The sequence below is a fragment of the Artibeus jamaicensis genome, unplaced genomic scaffold (genome assembly GCF_021234435.1).
Source record: "Artibeus jamaicensis isolate MK-2021 breed Jamaican fruit bat unplaced genomic scaffold, CSHL_Jam_final contig_240, whole genome shotgun sequence".
Lineage (NCBI taxonomy): Eukaryota > Metazoa > Chordata > Mammalia > Chiroptera > Phyllostomidae > Artibeus > Artibeus jamaicensis.
In genome coordinates, this window is record NW_026521506.1 from 14,790,607 (window position 1) to 14,810,924 (window position 20,318).

At 39.1% G+C, this 20,318-nt stretch overlaps 1 protein-coding gene across 2 annotated transcripts in view; it reads left to right on the plus strand.

Moving 5' to 3' along the window:
* Positions 1-3,933: 3,933 nt before the first annotated feature.
* Positions 3,934-20,318, plus strand: part of HPRT1 (hypoxanthine phosphoribosyltransferase 1) — a 32,824-nt gene continuing 16,439 nt past the window's right edge. Inside the window, exons 1-3 of one of the 2 annotated variants that reach the window (XM_037146370.2) lie at positions 3,934-4,123; positions 18,661-18,767; positions 20,030-20,213. In XM_037146370.2, coding sequence (XP_037002265.1) covers positions 4,097-4,123; positions 18,661-18,767; positions 20,030-20,213 — 318 coding nt within the window. In that variant the 5' untranslated portion in view covers positions 3,934-4,096. Of the gene's footprint in view, positions 4,191-18,660; positions 18,768-20,029; positions 20,214-20,318 lie in introns of both variants that reach the window. The other variant, XM_037146371.2, reaches the window with a different exon arrangement.

The window sequence follows — 20,318 nt, forward strand, 5'->3', positions numbered from 1 at the left end:
CTCTTGTGCATCCCCTGCTGGGAACTGGCCTGCAACCCAGGCATGTGCCCTGACTGGGAATCAAACCAGCAGTCCTTTGGTTCACAGGCCCTCACTCAATCCACTGAGCTACACCAGCCAGGGCCAAAGTAAATCATTGTTAAACAAAAAAATGACAAAGGGGGGTGGGGGCTGGGTGGAGGGGGCAAAGGAGGGAGGAAATGGGAGACATCTGTAATAGTGTCAACAATAAAAGATAAAAAAATTATTTTGTCTATATGATAATTTTTCTATAATAATTAGTAATAACCATTATCTTGATTTTTGTCTTTAGTTTTAGAATAAAATTTTAAAAGTACATTTCAGTTTTAACTATATTTAGTAAAATATTTTGCCCCAGCTGGTGTAGCTCAGTGGATTGAGTACAGACCTGTGAGGCAAAGGGCTGGTGGTTCGATTCCCAGTCAGGGCACATGCCTGGGTTGCAGGCCAGGTCCCCAGTAGGGGACAGATGAGAGGCAACCACGCATTGATGTTTCTCTTTCACTCTTTCTCCTTCCCTTCCCCTCTCTCTAAAAATAAATACATAAAATATTAAAAAATAAATATATTTAGTAAAATATTTTATATGTGAACCTAACAAAAGTATTATGTCTTGCAGGTTGCAATCTTTGCTGTTTTACATTTTAAACACAAACTAAGGCCTCAAATTGTCACACAGTATGACAGGATTGAAGAAAATAGTGTTCTTCTCTGTCTTTATAATCACAGAGCTATCAATGTTTGTTTCAAATCTCTTTTAAAATACAGAAGTATGTGGTACCACAGGGGTTGGAGAAAAAAATGCAAGCCAGAAGCAAGCTGGAGAGGTTCTAAAGTGTTGGATACCTAATTTAGTAACAAATTTGGGTGTCTGAGAACTCATGTGTCACAAGCCGAATGTATACCTGGAATTCCTCTGAATTAACTTCTCAGTGGAATACATGTTTCTTAAAAATATAAGAATGAAAATGTGCTGATATGAACTTCAAAGTCTATACCCCAGAGAAATGCATTTTCTGTTTACCAAAAGATATGTAAAATGTTTGTAGCAGCACTATTTGTAATAACCCAAACCTGGATACTACCCATATATCCATCAACAGGGGAATGGATAAGAAGTATTAGATGCCAGAAGGATAAATAGAGTGAAGAATTGTTTAAGGCAAAAATATGGAACATATAACATCGATATTGTCATCTATTAAAGCAAGCACTGTGGTAGGCACTTTTGCATTTTTTTAAGCCACACCTATGATGGAGATATTATCCTTACTTGACAATGAGGAAACTGAGGCACACAGAGGTGGATCCTGCCCAAGGTCATAACTCTAGTTAGTGATGAACCTAAAATTTGAACTCAGATCTCAGTTCAAAGCCCACATGTACCTTTTCCATTATAGTCTGTTGCTTCTCCATGATATGTAGGGAAGGCAGAGAAACTAAGGAAGTATGGAGTTCACACATTCATACATGCTAAAATTAATAACTGCTACTATTTCTGGAGCACCTACTATGTGGCATGTACTATGCTAGGTGCTTTACATACATGATATTTCATAACTCTCATAATAACCCTTAACAGCAAGATTTATTATTCTAATTTTTTAGATGAAGAAGGCTGAGACTCAGAGTTCAATGACTTTCTCAGTTTCACATGTCTCTGCCATCCCGTATCCCTCAGTAGCCTTAATGGAGGCCACCAACTATGTGCTGAGCACTGTAGTGGGTGTTGGAACTATATAAATGAGTATACTAGGAATGGAACAACAGTTATTTGCTTACCTGATATATTTGAGTGTAAGAAAAGATTTTTTCCAGTTCCATCTAAGGAATTGTGGAGGCAAAACTAAAGATCAGTAATAGTGATAGTTCCCATTTAGTTCTTCATTTATTAATCGTGCATTGTCCTAAGTGCACTGCCATATATTAGAATTGTTTTAAAAATGTGCTGTACAATATAAATTGGAAACAACAGGCCAAAATGGAGTCATTTTTGCTAAACCGCTAGCCACACCACATAATGAAAACTTAATAACTAACATGATTTCAGTTTTAGCCTCTCTCAGAAATGAAATTTTAAACCAATCAGTCTAGAAAATCCTGGTCACTAGGGAGATAAACTGCCTTATTAGACCCCCTGTTCTCTCCTAAGTAATGGTAACCTTGCCTGAAATAATCCGTTCCTAATTTCTTAGTCCAACTCTCTTTCTGCCTATAAAAACCTTCCATTCTATACAACTCATTGGAGTGTCCTTCCAGCTGCTAGTGGAATGTCGTGTGTTTCATGAATTGCTTAACAAGTCAAATTAGATCTCCCAGTTTGCTCAGTCGAGTATTGTTCTTCAACTATATGCCCTAGCTGATGTGGCTCAGTTGATTGAGCACTGGCCTGTGAACCGAAGAGTCACTGGTTTGTTTTCCCATCAGGGCACAAGCCTGGGTTAGGGGCCAGGTCCCCAGTGGGGGTGGCACTCGAGAGGTAATCACACATTGATGTTTCTCTTCCTCTCTTTCTTCCCCCTTCTCCTCTCTATAAATAAATAAATAAATAAATAAATAAATAAATAAATAAATAAATAAATATTTAAAATTAAACTACACACACATATGCATATATACAAGGTCTATCCAGAAGGTATCCAGGTATAACACGAAAAACAGAGACATTTATTGAAGAAGACACAAGATACAAGAAACATTGTACATAGGACAGTGACATCTCAGTCTCCTTCAAAGTAGGCACCTTGGGACCTCACACAGTTCTCCCAGTCGTCATCAGTGGCTCTGTCTTATTCTCCTGAATTTCATTGATGGTCTGAAATCTCTTCCCTTTCAAAGGTGATTTTAATTTTGGGAAAAGCCAGAAGTCGAAGGGTGCCAAATCTGGGCTTTGGGCTGGGGGGGGGGAGGTTTGAGTCACTCAGGTGATTTGATGTTTTGACAAAACACTCTGCAGAAGTCATGATGCACGAGCAGTTGTGTTGTCCTGATGAAACTGCCAATCAGTAGTTGCCCATAGCTGTGGCCTTCTGAATCATCCAGTTTCCATGGAGGAATGTTCAAGTTTATTGCAAAATCTGAGGCAGATTCATTGCTCTGCTCGCTCAGTCATTTTGAATATGACAGCCACACAGTACAGATGCTCACTCAACAGCGTCTACTGCTCCCGTGGACTAGTACAATGAAGTCATGATTGTTCACGCATTGCATTCTAGTCCACTCTCCTTGGCCACCCAGTTATATGGATGTTACACAAACCATTCTTGCTATATTAACAATGGCTGGACTTTTTCCGTACATACCTCATATAGATCATATATACACATATACAGTACATATATACATATATATGCACACACATGTATCATGTACTTTACTCCTCACAAGAATCCTATTAACATACCCATTTTTACTGGGAGAAAATACAGGCTTAGAGTCGGATTTGCACAAGGTCACAGAGCAGTTAAACCTTCCCCTTACATTTGTACCCTGATCTGGTTGACTACAGGGCTCTAGTCTTCGACTCTGATAACCAGTTAAAGATTTTTGTGAAAATTGGGCCACAAGTCAGGAAAATGGAGTCCACACTGCAGTTGAAGGGTTAGAATACAAACGCCGGGACAGTAGAACCACGTGGTGATCGAACCTTGAAGAGGTGGACCCATTAGGGCCTGTAGCAAGAAAATGGTGCGATAGGTTTGGAAATTTGAAAGCCCTATAAATGGGACGCTGAAGGAAAGAGGGACACAGGTTGCGCGGGCGCCGTCAACACTTCTCCCCCCAGAAAATTCCCACGGCCACCTTGCGAGCAAGGAAACAAGCTGGCGGAAGCGCGCAGGGAGCGCGGGGCTGGCGTGTGGGAGGGGCCTCGGGGGCGGGGAGGGGCGGGGCAAAAGGGGCGGGACTTGCTCCTCAGCTTGGAGCGTTGGGGACCTAGGCTGAGGAGAGCGCCGGGCAAACCGTTACGTTTTCCGGCCTGGCCCTTCCTCCTGCTGCGCCTCCGCCCACTTTTCGGCCCGGCGGCTGCTGCTTCTTCCTCCGACAACCTTCAGTTGCCGTGCCTGCTCGTTCAGTTATGGCGACTCGCAGCCCCAGTGTCGTGGTGAGCAGCTTGGCGCGTCCCCCGACCCAGGGGAGGCGCGGGGCCCGCAGTGCGGGCCTGGGCAGAGGTGACACGGGGACGGGGGGGAGCGGTTGGCCGCGGGCGGCGTCAGTTCCCTGGGTTCAGCTTTTTGTCACACCCGGGAGGCTCGGGAGGGAATGGCGAGGGAAGAGTGGGTGCTTCTTTTGGAGAGTCCTGGAAAGCGTGTGGGAAGAGCGGGCTGTGTGTGTGTGTGTGTGTGTGTGTGTGTGTGTGTGGCGTGTGGGCCGACCTGTGCTGCTTGGTAGAGCGTGGGGCGATGGGGGGGGGGGGCTGTGGGCCAATTCAGGAATGATTGGTGGGGTGGGGGAGAGGCCCTTCTCTGTACGTTTTGGGGGTGGTTGGAAGTAAGGGCCTCCAGGTACCTGTATAGAGGGCCCAGGCACGGAAACGACTACGTGGGAGGACACGTGGGGACCAGTGCTTTTTTCATCTAGTTCTGCAAATATTATAATGAATATTTGTGCCTCACTGATTCCACACCGCAGCCTTAGTAGCGGTAACCATGCCTACCTTTTTTACACAAGGAGGAAATAATGAAACGATATTAGGTGATTTTACCGGCATAAAGGTGGCAGACTTCTAATTCAGATACGCTTGAAACTGTACGACACGCTCTTTGATGGTGCAAAAAATGCCAGTCTAGTCTTTATCATCAAGGACATTCACACCGTAACCAGCCTCTCTTATTGTCTCCAACCTCATTGGTTCTTTTTCTTGTTTCTAGAACAAGCCAAGCTGCTCCCCTCCCCCACTCACCTTTCTGATCATGCTTGCTGAAACAGCCAGTATCTCACAACACATAAACGCCTTAGCCTGCATCATCATTTTCATTATTTAAGGAGTTTCCTGATAACCTGTTGATTGTTTCCCACTAAAACATAAACTTTATAAGGGTAGGAATCACCACTGTAACCCCAGCTCATAGTATAGTATCCCACATGTAAGAAATTCTCAGTAATTGTTTGTTGAATTAATAAATTAAATAATCACTTGAGCCCTAAAAGAGAAAGGATTCTATTTCTTTTTAGCCCTTGTGACTTACGGTAAAAGAGCACTGTTCTTAAAATGGAATCTGGCCTGGAGTTCTCTTGTATGGCCTTGGACAACTTCTCCTTTTGGGGCTTAAGTGTTATAGGGAGGAAAAATAATTTTCCTTCCACCCCTCTAACTCTCCTTGCTTGATTAATCAAGTTAACATGAGACAGTTATAGGAGAAGGTGATCACGCTTATTATGTATGAACAGGCAGGGGTTCCATAATACTTGAGGCTTTTATGTGATCTTGAGTTAAGGACAAGGGGGGCGTTGTGGTTTGGGACTTCAAAGTAGGAAGGCAGTTTGCAGGGAGATGGAAAAGGAAATGTTTGGTAGATGTTTGCCTAGCCATCTTTAACAATGGGACCCAGAAGATAGACCAAATTGGCCTTGTTAGGTTTCTCCCTATCTATCACACACTTAGTTCATATTAAGCTATAGTTATCTGTGATAATAGCTCCTCTCTGCCTAAATTCTTTTAGGCACTTTGGGGAAAGGTCACAGTTTTTTTCCTGAGGCTTCTGTTCCTTGAAAATAACCAGTTTAAAATAATATCCCAAAAGGCATATTTTGGCTAGCAAACTCTACTTCCCTTTGATGTCCTTAGGTATAATTGAAGTATTAGCTACTTAATGGTGTTATTGAAAGGATTATAAGATGGTTTATGTGAATGAACAACCTTTGTATGGGAATAGTAATAATAGGTATGTAATAGTTATTTAGGCCTCAAAACAGCATGTAACAGTAGTATGATTATTACCATTTTACAGAAGAGGAATCTTTGAAGCCTCAGAAAGTTTAAGTAATTTAACGTCAACATAGCATACCGACGTCACACTTACATTTAGAGGAACTCAGGCTCAAACCTAGGTATGATAAGATCCCATGCACTTAAATGTTATGCTAGTACTAGGTACTCAAAAAATGGTGGGGACTGTTTTTATTCAGTTGCCAAGGAAGTTAGATGCTTTTAGCCTTGGGGTATGATGCCTGCACCAGCATAGGGTGAATTATTGCTAGAACTAGCTGGTGTTAATTTTGTGTTTCTGGTTTGCAAATTCCTGTTCCTTTTTAAATTTCCTTCCCAGAAATTGTCTGCATGTTAGCAATAACAAACATTTAAATAGTGCTTACTATATGCTGGTTAGTGTTCTAAGCCCTTTATGTATATTAATTAGTTTGATATTTAGGAAATAATTTTGGGGGCTCAGAGAGGTTGGGTAATTTGCCCAAGATCACCCAGCAATGCTAGGATTTGAATCTAAGTTATCTGGCCCCTGAGTTTGCTCTTAACATCTCCACTTTTAGGTTAGTGACAATTGTGAATAGTTATTTAGTACTTACTATGTCTTAGGCATTGAGGTAACTGTTTTGCAGACATTATTGAATATAACTGTCTGAAAGTTACATAATAGGTACCTTATGATGTAGATAAACACTAATGTGACTTCGGAGGCACATATGGATGAGGTAACTTGTCTAACATCATTTGCATGAAATTGCCCCCAGATATGCTTGATATAACCCTTGCTGCTTATAACTATCATTGAACTGCCAGTATAAATTTGTACATACTTGAACTAAGCACAACCTTCTGGATTTTTGCAAATTAATGTGAAATATCAAGTATACATTATTTAGATATTATATCTTCTAAATCCATATTTCAGGATCCATATTTCAGGATCCATATTATATCTTCAGGATCCATATTTCAGGATGGTAGTGCTAGAAATGTAATCCTGTAATAACTAGGTTTAAACCTTACCCTGCCCATAATTTTCACAGAATTGATAAAATAGTTCATTTTATTGGTCTACAACCCTGCCATTTTATTTATTTATTTATTTATTATTTTTGAGGACTTTATTTATCTACTTTTAGAAAGAGGAAGGGGGGAAATAGGGAGAGAAAAATCAGTGTGTGAGAGACACATCAATCCGAGGCCTCTCTCACACAACCCTGACTGGGGACCTGGCCTGCAACCCAGGCAGGTGCCTGGATGGGGACCCTGCAGTTCACAGGCCAGTGCTTAATCCATTGAGCCACACCAGCCATGGCACAATGACCAACAGGGTTTAGACTGACAGTGGTCAGCATAGACCAAAAATATTCTTTGTGACCACCAAGGAGATTACTTTGAGGGTTTCATTCTGCAAATTGAGTAATGTGACATACAGTCTAGATCCTTCTTAATTGTTTCCCATTGTTTGTATCTAGGTATTGCAGAAAGTCCATAGTAAGGAGGTGGGGAAAAAGACACAAGGATCAACTACATCAGCAGTGAAGAGGGGTCTTGGAGTTTTCTGTAGTTCATTAGGTAGTAACTGAGCCATTTCATTTTCCCTGTGTCAAGCAAGAGATGCTAAAGATGAACTAGTGTACTCTTTCCTTCCTGTAAGTTTATGTTATGTGCATTCAGCAAAATTTATGTTTTGAAAACATCGACCACCATGATTAATATCAATATTTTTCTGGCAGTGGTAATAAAATTACTAACATCTAGAATAATTTGCTACTAATAAGAATTCAAACAGATACTTCAAATTGTTATGAAACTGCTATCTTCATCACTGTGCTTCTCATAATTGATAGGTATATTTTTTGTCCAGAACAAACATACTTATTATTCCACTGTGCACACTAATAAAAGGGAAGATCATATTGTTGAATAAATTCATATCCTTGCACATATAGTAATGAGGCCACTTACCTAGGAGCAGCTAATAATTTATCCCTGGATCGAATAGGCAAGAATGCTGATTTTAATTCTTATAATCCTTACAGTGTTGTGAACCTTTTAATTTAAAAAAAATTATTTATTCATTTTTAAAGAGGGGAAGGGAGGGAGAAAGAGAAGGAAACACCAAAGTGTGGTTGCCTGTCATGTTCCCCCTACTGGGGACCTGGTTGGCAACCCAGGCATGTGCCCTGACTGAGAACCCAACTGGCAATCCCTGGTTTCCAGGCTGGCACTCAGTCCACTGAGCTACACCAGCCAGGGTTTGAACCTTTTAATTCTTGAACCTTAGAAGGGAGGGAAAGCAAATTATATATGTAATTTATTTGTAAGACTGATACAATCTTGGAAGATGTCACCTAAGAGTATTTATTCACTGGAAGAAAACTTGAAATACTCAAAACTCTCAGAGCTCATCTGTGAATGAAGTTGATTGACATTTTTCTAAATTTGACAAGAATTCTAAAAATGTTTATAACATCACTAATAATGATTTGTGAAGTAGAAAAAGAAAACTATAATGAATAAATGAATGAATAAAAAATAACCATGATAAATGAATTACTAAATTACTCTTTTCAGTGTAGACAATAGGAAAATGTGTCACAAGAAGAGGTGACTTAGAAGCCAAAAAATTGTGTGGGGAGAAGTAACATAGAGTACTGTCAGACTACTAATGAATAAAAATACATTGTTCTAAAAAAATAAATAAAATTGTAAGGTGAATATACTGCTGGCTTAAGTTATTTTCACTTTTAGGAATATGTGTATCAGTAATTCATAATTTTGGTTTTACGATACTCTGTTATCATAGATTATCTGAAGGGATGGCATATCTGCTTTGGTGCTTTTTGAGAATTTTAAAGTACCCAAATAAAAAAGGTAAAAATATAAAAATATGCCACCTAGCAATTTCTGCCCATTCTAGCAGCTAAGAATTGTTGGTTACTAGGAATAAAATAAAATCTGTTTTATCTATTATTGTACATCTTTTAATTTACACAGCTTATTTTAATACTCATTCCCTCAATTCTATTTAGTCTTGTTTGGACCCACAGACATTGTCATTTTTTGACCACAGAGAAACTTAAGCAATGCTAGTCACATGATAAATTGATGTTGCAGGTGTTGTCTTAGCTCAAGTTAAATCCCTTGCTTATTGTAATTTTATTTTATTTAAAAAATATTTATTTATTTTTAGAGAGTGGGGAAGGGAGGAAGAAAGAGAGGGAGAGAAACATCAATGTGTGGTTGCCTCTCCACGCCCCCTCTTGGGGATCTGGCCCACAACCCAGGTATGTGCCCTGTCTGGCAATTGAACTGGCAACGCTTTGGTTTGCAGCATGGCACTGAATCCACTGAGCCACCCCATCCAGGGCTCAAAAACCATTTAGATGTGACACACATAATTATTAAGAATGTGGGATGTCAGTTTTACTGGAAAGTGAAATGATTCTGGTAATTTATGGTAACAAAAGTATTGAGTTTGATTCTAGAGAAAAGGTAGATATTAATGTTATATTTTTCAGTCGTTCATGTTAATTACAGTACTTGTCTGGATTTTATCATTAACAAGTATATTACAGGTAGGTTAAAATTTGAGAGCTGGGTAAATGGTAAGTCAGAACTATTAATAACTTATCATTTGATTTCCAGTTCAGCCAGAAATGGTGATAATGGGAAAGGTAGATCTGGAGAGAAACTGCATTTTCATTTGTTACCACTTGTGGCACCCTCAGAGTTCTCCCCTGAAATATTCTGGGGTTGAAACTTCTCCAAAGCCATCTAGGACCCTTTTTGTGACATCTAGTCATTTTATGTTAAGTCTTTGTTATGGACTGAATGTTTGTTTTTCCCCACCCCCAAATATCTTGAAGCCCTAACATCCCCAATGTGATGGTGATGGAGCCATTGATAGGTAATTAGGATTAGTTAAATTCATGAAGTTGGGGCCCTATCGTTTAAGAAAAGAAAGCTCTCCCTCCCCTATCCCTAACCTCTACTCCATTAGGAGCAAGTGGCTTCCAAGGTGAAAGATAGCCACTTACAATCGAGAAAAGAGGCTTCAAAATGAAACCTACTTTTCTGGCACCTTGGTCTTGGACTTCACAGCCTCCAAAACTGTGAGAAATGAGTTACTGTTGTTTAAGCAACCCCAGTCTATAATTAGTCCAAGCAGACTAATATAAGTTCTTTTAGAAGGTGTCAGGAATAATCATGTGGTTAGACATGTAACACCAAGTCACAAATAATAAAACAGATAAGGCTTACATTCATATAGAAAGTGTGCTGTTGCCTAGGTGACTTAGAAGGATATATTAATTGAATATCAGAGATATGCCAATCTATTTTACTCAATTTACAACCTATGCAATGGAATATGACTACTTTCAGCTTGGTATTGCTTTAGGAAGGAGTCACCAGTGACTCCTTTTTGCTTTTGATAAGCAAAAGTTTGTGGGCTTGTCAAGTTAGATTTAGGTACAACTTACAAGCTTTATTGTACCATATAGTTAGTGTATGTATATATGTATGCATGCACACATGCCTTTTCCAGTATGTTGCAAGCTCTTTGAGTACTATAAATTCATAATCTTTGTATTCCTCTTATAAAATATTTCATGGTGCCTTAATCAAGGTGGATAGTGAATACATTTTGATGTAATTGAATATGTCGCAATCCATTCCTATCAAAGCAGCCTCTGCATTGTTGACTAATCCATATTAGATGTGGTTAATTAACATCAGATATTAACCAACATCAGATGGGACAAATAAAGGCTAATAAGATTAAAGGCCACCAAGTATATTTCTCTCTTAACTCTTGTAGAGATTGAGATTATTGGGCCTGTTTAATATGAAGCTTTGGTATTTGGGATGATTAAAACACATCCTGTTTATTGGATTGTATTTTACGTCTTCTCTTAGGTCCAGGTGCAAATGAGGCTTCTGAGTGAGTTTGATAAATTCCCATAATACTTCAGCCGTATCTTTTTCTTAGCAGTTTAACCGTCTGTTTTAGGGTTATTCATGTAATACATGTCATGTGTTTTACTACCCTCTTTGAGGGTAGCCATGCCATTGTTTACTTAATTCCCTCTAGTATGTACAATATTGTAGGTATTCAAATATTTGAGTATTAGTAATAATACAAGTTCTGAATAAGGTTCTCACCACATGAAAATTAGTGTTCTGATATTTGATCATTAAGTATGAATGTAAAAGACTTGGATTCTAGCCCTGGATGGTGTAGCTCAGTGGATTGAGCACGGGCCTGTGAACTAAAGACTTGGATTCTTCATTAAATGTGAAATTGGCGCCTTGTCATCATTGAAATAAGTTGGTCCTTTTGAAACTTTATATTTGAAACATCTACAAGTAGACTATATTTATAATGAATGCTCATGTACCCATTGCCCAGTTTGGACAACTATATATCCATGGATAATCATATGTTTCTTAAATTAGGACCCCCATAAATATAACCCATTTATTTATAGTGAAATATAATGAACTTGTGAATTCATGCCTAAAGTACTTCAAATAATGCAAGTTTTATAAATTCTTGTTTTTTGGCTTTTGAGGAAGAGTTATAGTAACTTTTTAAAAATGTTTGATCTAACAAATCAACCCTTGGACATTAAATGTGATGTATAAATCTAATAGTATTGATTGAAAAATTAAAAAAAATTGAGTAAGAAATTAATTTGGTGTGTTGACAAAGATAAAATTCCTATTTTCGTGTATATCCCTGCTGGTCTGTCTGTATTAGACTCACATCTGGGGTGAACTCTGGGCAGAATCACATTGGCTTTGATTGAGATGAATAAGACTCTGGAAGTTCTTAGGCTGTTTACAAAACCTGTATCTAGGCACTAAGTCATTTCACAGAAGCAGTAGTCTTTACAAGTATGGCATATTTCAAAGAGTCTTGAGGAGGTCCTGGTTTATGCTTGTGGCAGAAGCAGTAAGTCACTGAGAACAAAGGGTGAGTAAGCTTCAGGAAGGCCATTTTTGGCCCTCTGGATGTTGCTGATTTTAAAGCTCTATGAAATGGTGGTTTCATACATGTCAGGGAGTAGCAGATATATTCTGATGAGGCTGAAATGAATGCTTATCCTTTCATCTGTAGGATCTAGCAAGTACTAGCAAGTAGGGTCTAGACTACTACTTTCTTCTTTTTCCAAAACCTGAACTAAATTTGTTTATAAAATTAATGAAAGTAGTACTTGCTTGTTATAAAGTACTCTTGAAATGTTCCTGTGACAGAAATGTCTCATTTCCATTATTTTTGTAGTGAAAATTTGGGGGGGGTCCTTATTGTTTTATTTTACATTTATACATTACCATTCCATTACCATTTATCAGCCTTATATCCCCCCATGCCCCGTGAACATTTTGAAATAAGCATGATATGTTATCACTTTGCCCTAGAGGATCTAGCATGAACCCGCCCCAAAGAAAGTAGTATATGTTTGTCTAAAAAGAAATCAATACCGACTTTCAATTGCCTTCAGATTAGCTTCTGAAAGAGCACGTGTGCACTATGTGCTGCTGCCCAACCATGCCCATGGGCTTGTCCTGATCTACCTGAGTCACAGCCAGCCTCCAGGCCTTATGGGCAGATGGAAGCAGTGTGCAGGTACTACCAGCCTAACATCACTGTACCTCCAATTCCCCCAAAGTCTGGAGATCTGAAAAACAGCTTTTGAGACTGAAAATGAGAAAACATGAACCTCAAATTTCTCAGAATATAATTATGAATCCTCTGAATAACATTATAAATCTTAAATATGAAAGCCATGCTGCTTGTCCTTAAGCAGCTACCTAATACAATGCTGACTGAAAGAGGAGTTGCTCAATAGATATTAACAGATACATTGAATTTAATTATTGTTTCACCAATATTTCTTGAAAACTGGCAGAGTTCATCATATCAGCTTCTTGGGTATTATTTGGAAGATAATTTAGTCTTGAGTATCATGTGATATAGAGTATTATATTTTTGGTTTATTTCTTTGCATAAGCTTTAAATAAAATGGTGAGTGAGAATTATAAATCCACTATAATTTATAAGTGAAATCAACAGTGAAGAAAAAACTGTCAATATTAACGTGTAGGAAGTCGCAAGTTCCTACTTCTGTTTGACCATTGCTTGGTATATTCCCCCATACTCACCCACCCTTCCTTCCTTACCACTCTCCCTCCCTCCCTCCTTCCTTCTCTTCCTTTTGAATTACAGTTTTTTGTTTGTAGGTTTTGTTTTAGTATATATTTTTAAAAAATTTCCCATACTCTTTACATGTATGTGTAAAAACACATACTGCCAAAAATTAATTATAAGAAAGACTGTTGAATCTTTAAAAAAAAAGGCAGTATATACTCAATGAAGAAAATTTGTAATATTTGGTATAAGGGACTAAGTAAAATCCCTCTGCAAGATAATAATTTTCAAGATTTTGTTATATAATTTCTGTGTGTATAGATGCATATATAATATTTATAAGACTGTAATCATTGTACATTTTACCACAGCAGGTACCACATCATTAATGTTACTAAGTAGTTTGTATGCCAGGGACTGGGCATACCAAAACAACCAGTATATGTTTTTTCTCAAACTGTCTTGGAGTTTCAATAATGAAGGCACCATATGAGTAGACTGTAATAATCTCAAACCTCTAGGAGTTTGGGTTTTTAAGAAATCAGCTTTAAAAAAAATTTCCCCATTATGAGATGAGAGGGTATTTGGATTTGGGGTTGGGAACAGTAGATTTTCTTGTTCAGAGGGATATTTTAATCTGATGGACTACAGTATATTAAGATTTTTTTTAAGTTAAATTTCCAAGCATACTCAAAGTGGAGAGAATATTGTGTCCCCATAGACAGACTCATCACCCATGTTTAAAATATCAAGATTTGCCACATTTGTCTTAGCTCTTTAAAATTTTTCTCTTTGCTGAGCTAAAGGAAATTTCATATCATGTTATTTTTTACTTCTACAATCTTAACTATTCATCTGTAAAACATATGGTTGATTTCTTTTTAAAAATATATTTTATTATGTCATTACAGTTGTCCTATTTCCCCTCCTTCATTCTTCTCCACCCTAAACACCCCCTCCCCCACCATCCCCCCATTTAGTTTATGTCCACGTGTCTCAAGGTCTTTAGATTCTATATCTCCCCTACTATTCTTGCCCTTCCCCTATCTATTTTCTACCTACCGTCTATGCTACTTACTCTCTGTACCTTCTCCCCCCTTCTTCTCCTCCCACTCCCCTGTTGCTAACCCTCCATGTGATCTCCATTTTTATGGTTCTGCTCCTGATTTAGCTGTCCTCTTAGTTTGCTTTTGTTTTAGGTGTGGTTGTCAATAACTGTGAGTTTGCTGTCCTTTCACTGTTCATCTTTTTTATCTTCTTTTTCTTAGGTAAGTCCCTTTAACATTTCATATAATAAGGGCTTGGTTATGATGAACTCCTTGAATTTGATCTTATCTGAGAAGCACTTCATCTGTCCTTCCATTCTAAATGAAAGTTTTGCTGGATAGAGCAATCTTGGTTGTAGATCTTTGGATTTCATGACTTGGAATATTTCTTTCCAGCCCCTTCTTGCCTGTAAGGTCTCTTTTGAGAAATCAGCTGACAGGCTGATGGGAACTCCTTTGTAGGTGACTGTCCCCTTATGTCTTGCTGCTTCTAGGATTCTCTCCTTCATTTTAATCTTGGCTAATGTAATGATGATGTGCCTTGATGTGTTCCTTCTTGGGTGCACCTTCTTTGGGACTCTCTGAGCTTCCTGGATTTCCTGGAAGTCTATTTCCTTTGCCAGATTGGGGAAGTTCTCCTTTATTATTTGTTCAAATAAGTTTTTCACTTGTGGGTGTTCCTCTTCCCCTTCTGGTACCCCTATAATTCGGATGTTGGAGCGTTTAAAGATGTCCTGGAGGTTCCTAAGCCTCTCCTCATTTTTTTTTTGAATTCTTGTTTCTTCCTTCTTTTCTGTTTGGTTGTTTCTTCCTTCTTGTCCACTCTCTTGTTTTGAACCCCAGTTTCCATCACTATTGGTTTCCTGTGCATTTCCCTTCATTTCAGTTAGTTTCACCTTCATTTGTTTCTCTAATTTGTGACTAAAATCAACCAGTTCTGTGAGCATCCTGATCACCAGTGTTTTGAATTGTGCATCTGATAGGTTGGCTATTTCTGGGTCGCTTAGAGTTATTGCCTCTGGAGCTTTGAGTTCTTCTTGAGCCATAATGTTTTGGTCTGTTCGTGCCTGTTATGTATGAGGGGCAGAGCCCTAGATGTTCACCAGGGTGGGGCAACTCAGTGGCTGGGTAGTGACGCTTTATGTGGGGGTGGGGTCAAAGAGGGGCAATAGTGATTCCTCTGCTGTTTCCTGCTGTTGGAGCCTGCGCTGTCTGTCTCACTGCTCCCTCCTTCGCTGGTTTATCTGTGCGCGAATGTGTGACCTCGGTCAGCATGGAGCCTTCTGCCCTCACTGGGTCTGCCTGTTGCTACCCCACGCCTGGGATCCATCTATGGCTGCCTGTGGCGCCTGGGTCGGTCCGTTGGATCTTTCCTGCCCGATCCTGCTCTGCTGCTGGCTCTGCCCCTCTTAACTAGTCTGGCTGAACGGTTCATTGTTGTTGGACTTCCATATAGTTCAATTTTCTGTGTTTTGGTTGTGTTTTTGTTACTAAAACTTTGTTGTGTTTAAACTTGGTTGTGCGAGGAGGCGCTGTGTTTCCACTACGCCTCCATCTTCGCCGGAAGTCCTGATTTCTTTTTTAATTATATTTTATTGATTGTGCTATTAGAGTTGTCCTTATTTTGCCCCTTTGCGCCCCTCCACCCAGTGCCCCACATTCCCTCAGGCAATCCCCCCACCATTGTTCATGTCCAAGGGTCATGCATGTAAGTTCTTTGGCTACTCCATTTCCTACACTGTACTTTACAACCCATGGCTGTTCTGTAACTGCCTATTTGTACTTCTTAATCCCCTCACCTCTTCATCTGTTCCCCCACACCTCCTCACATCTGGCATCCATCAAAACACCCTCAGTATCCATGATTCTGTCTCTGTTCTTGTTTGCTTAGTTTGGTTTTTAGATTTAGTTGTTGAAAGATATGTATTTTTTGCCATGTTATTGTTCATAGTTTTGATCTACGTTTTCTTAAATAAGTCTTTATAACACTTCACATATAATGGTTTAGTGATGATGAACTCCTTTAAATTTTTCTTGTCTGGGAAGCTTTTTATCTGCTTTTCCATTCTAAATGGTATCTTTGCTGTGTAGAGTAATCTTGGCTGTAGGTCTCTGATTGTCATGACTTTGAATATGTCCTGCCAGTCCCTTCAAGCCTGCAAAGTTTCTTTTGAGAAATCAGCTGACAGTCTAATGGGAACTCCTATGTAGGTAACTAACTTCTTTTCTCTTGCTGCTTTTAAGATTCTCTCTTCATCTTTAACCTTTGGCATTTTAATTATTATGTGTCTTGGAGTGGGCCTCTTTGTATCCATCTAGTTTGAGACTCTCTGTGCTTCCTGGAGTTGCAAGTCTAGTTCCTTCACCAAATTAGGGAAGTTTTCTTTCACTATTTTTTTCAAATAGATTTCCAATTTCGTGCTTTCTTTTCTCCTTCTGGTACCCCTGTGATGTGAATGTTGGACCTCTTGAAGTTGTTCCAGAGGCTCCTCTTGTTTTTTTGATTTGTGGTTTTCATTGGTTGTGTTTTGCTTCCTTATGTTCCAAGTCCTTGATCTGATTCTCAGCTTCATCCACTTTACTGTTGTTTCCCTGTAATTGTTCTTTTTTAAAAAAGATTGTATTTATTTATAGAGAGAAAGGAAGGGAAGGAGAAAGAAAGGAAGACACACATCAATGTATGGTTGCATCTTGTATGCCCCCTACTGGAGATGTGGGCAGCAACCCAGGCATGTGCCCTGACTGGGAATTGAACTGGCAACCCTTTGGTTTGCAGGCCTGTGCTCAATTCACTGAGCTACACTTACTGGGGCTATAAATTGTTCTTTATTTCATTTAGTGTAGCCTTTGTTTCTGACTAGATCTTTTTTATGCTGCTGAGGTCCTCACTAAGTTCCTTGAGCATCCTCATAACCAGTGTTTTGAACTCTGCATCTGATAGATTGCTTCTCTCTTTTGTTTAGCTCTTTTTCTGGAGGTTTGATCTGTTTTTTCATTTGGGCCATGTTTCTTTGTCTCCTCGTTTTGGCAGCCCCCCCTGTGTTTGTTCCTATGTATTAGGTAGAGCTGCTTTGACCCTGTCTTGGTAAGGTGGCTTAGTACAGTAGGAGTTCTGCATGGTCCAGTGGCATAACTTCCCCTGTCACCCAAAATGGGTACTTGAGGTGCATCCTTTGTGTAAGCTGAGTACATCCTCCTCTTGTAGTTGAGCCTTGGTTGCTGTTGGCAGATCAATGGGAGGGACATACCCAGGCCAGTCATCTGTAAGGACTGGCTGTGACCACTTACCACCAACCTGTGCCCTCTGTGGAGAATCAGCTGTGCAGAGGGCAGGGTGGTGGTGCTCCAACATGGTTTGTAGCTGTCCACTGGGTGTTCTGGCCTTGGGGTTTCCTGGTGGTGCAGGTCAAGGTCAGTCCTCACCTGTGTTTTGCGCAGGGCCACCCTCGATGTGCTCTAAAACAATCTGAGATGGCTGCCACTTGTTCTGGGCTTGGAGATCCCCAGGAAAAGCCAAGCTCTGAATCTATGCTGGGTGTTGCTAGTGCAGGGCATGGGGCTTAGAGAGGCCAGCTGTTGCGTCTTTGATAGGATTTAGTAAGTTGTGCAGTATGAGCCAAAAACAGCCATTCATGTGGAAAAGCAGCTTGGGTAGGCCCCAAAATTGGGTGGGACAGAGTCTCTGTGGATCTCCAAGGCAGGTCAAACAGTGTTAGCCAGGTCGATGGAGTCTCAGATATGGCACCAGCTTGCTGGCTCTGAAGGGGGAGGGTTTAAAAAAGGGACAATGGCCTCTGCTTGCCTTGGTACCAGACACTTCAGTTCCTCCTTGCATGCCACTGGTGCCTTTCAAGCCACTACCTGAATGCTGGAGCTCAGAGAGAGTGAGCGTGAGTAAGTGAGTCTCTGTGTGGGTTCATTAAGAAGAACTGCCTGGGGCTCCAAAAATTTCTTGTATAGACTCAATCCCTGCTTGGTTTTTGCAGCCAGAAATTGTGGGGACTTACTTTCTTGGCACTGGAACCCTGGGCTAAGGGGCCTGGTGTGGGGCTGGGACTCCTCACTCCTGAGATATCCTTCCCAAATTTTTATCTACTACACATGGAAGTGAGACCAGCCTGCTCCACCTCTGTGCCCCTCCTATGTGTCTGGATGGATGTGGTTTCTATACTTCCATTGTTGGAATTCCATAGTTGGAATTATAGTTTCTATAATTCCATAGTTCAACTCAATTTCTGATGGTTCTGAGTGATGGTTGTTCTATATTTTAGTTGCAATATTGATGTGGGTGTGGGAAGAGGCAAACCATGTTTCTCTATACCACCATCTTGACCAGAAGTTTGGTTGATTTCTTATATAACTATAATTCATTATACCTACAAAGTTAATGAAAGTTCTTGATATCTGATACCTAAATTTCTCTTGGGAGGCTAAAGTTTTTAACATCTAAATTCAATCAAGTGTTTGTTTCCTATAATGCTGTCATTGAAACAGTGATATTTCTTTTTCAGATTGGTGATGATGAACCAGGTTATGACCTAGATTTATTCTGTATACCTAAGCATTACACCGAGGTTTTGGAAAAGGTGTTTATTCCTCATGGACTAATTATGGACAGGTTAGTAAGATCTTAAATTAAAGTTTTTGTCTTAAAGTGTAGGTGTCAGCAAATGTTTTAAGTAATTGTTATTTGATCATAAACTAGACCAGCTTGTCAAATAATAGATGTTTTCTATTTTAAAAGCCCTCTTTATAATAAGGGCAGGGAGGGCTTACTAATTACCCAACATCAGTCATGGTGTACAGGGAATCTGTAGGGAGTAGAATAAAGTAAACATTGAAAGGAGATTGGAAGAATGAACTCTAGTCACAGTCTTTGATTTCTCAGCTCTGAATAGGGTAATTGCCTGGGGTTGAATCACAAGAAGGCAAGGTCAGATGTTGATTGTTATGCACATTTAGCTTGAAGTTTTCCCCTTAAATGAACCACAGAGAAAAAGTTTACTCGGTATTTAAATACTTGCCTTGTGTGTCAGGTTAGTTTGGTTTTGATTTTAAAATTATAATAATACATTCGTATTGTGAAATATTTTAACAGTAGAGGCTATAAGTAAGAGTAAAGTTCTCTACCTTCAGCCTGCTGTGCATATTCCTCTCTACCTAACTGGCTATACATATATACTATATGCAGATATTCACATGTATTTTAACCCATCTTTATGTACTATCATATAGGTCTAAAATTTATTGGACATTTTTCATATTAGTATATCCAGAGGTACTCCATGTACCCATGTATTTTAAAGATAGCATAGTGTTCTATTATCTGGCTTTACCATAATTAATTTAACTAGTTCCCTATTGACAAACATGTAAGATCTCTTCATTATTTTGCTTTTATAGACCATACTTGAAGGGAGCATCCTTTTATACACCTTCAGGCACTTGCTTAACTTTATCCACGTGGAAGTTCTGAGTCAAGGGAAAGGTGTTTGTTGAATGTTCTGATACTATCAAATCATCCTCCAGAAAGTTATGTTAATTTATATTCCCACTGGTATATGAGAGTCCTGTTTTCATCATAATCTCTTCTAATATTGTATATTACCATGGAAATCTCATTGAATCAGAATTTTTCAATCTGATAAGTGAAAATGGTATCTTATTTTAAAATGCATTTTAAAAATTTATTGTAGATATTACAGGTTACCTGGCTTTTGAAACTTTTTGAAATCTTTGCATTATGAAGCAAGGATATACTTTATGTGGATCAAGGATGTATTTTGTGGAGTTTAATGTTTAAGGGATGTTTGTTATAAAAGTTAAGTGCATTTTTATTATAAATAAATTTCTATTAAATTCCTAATTTTATTTCCGTAGGACCGAACGTCTTGCTCGAGATGTGATGAAGGAAATGGGAGGCCATCACATTGTAGCCCTTTGTGTGCTCAAGGGGGGCTATAAATTCTTTGCTGACCTGCTGGATTATATCAAAGCACTGAACAGAAATAGTGATAGATCCATTCCTATGACTGTAGATTTTATCAGACTGAAAAGCTACTGTGTAAGTATATCTAATATATGTTTACTCAATGAAAATTTTTTAAAAACATGTCAACTGAAGGGTTTCTTGTGTGTTTTTGAAGCTTTGCACAATATACTTAAATGT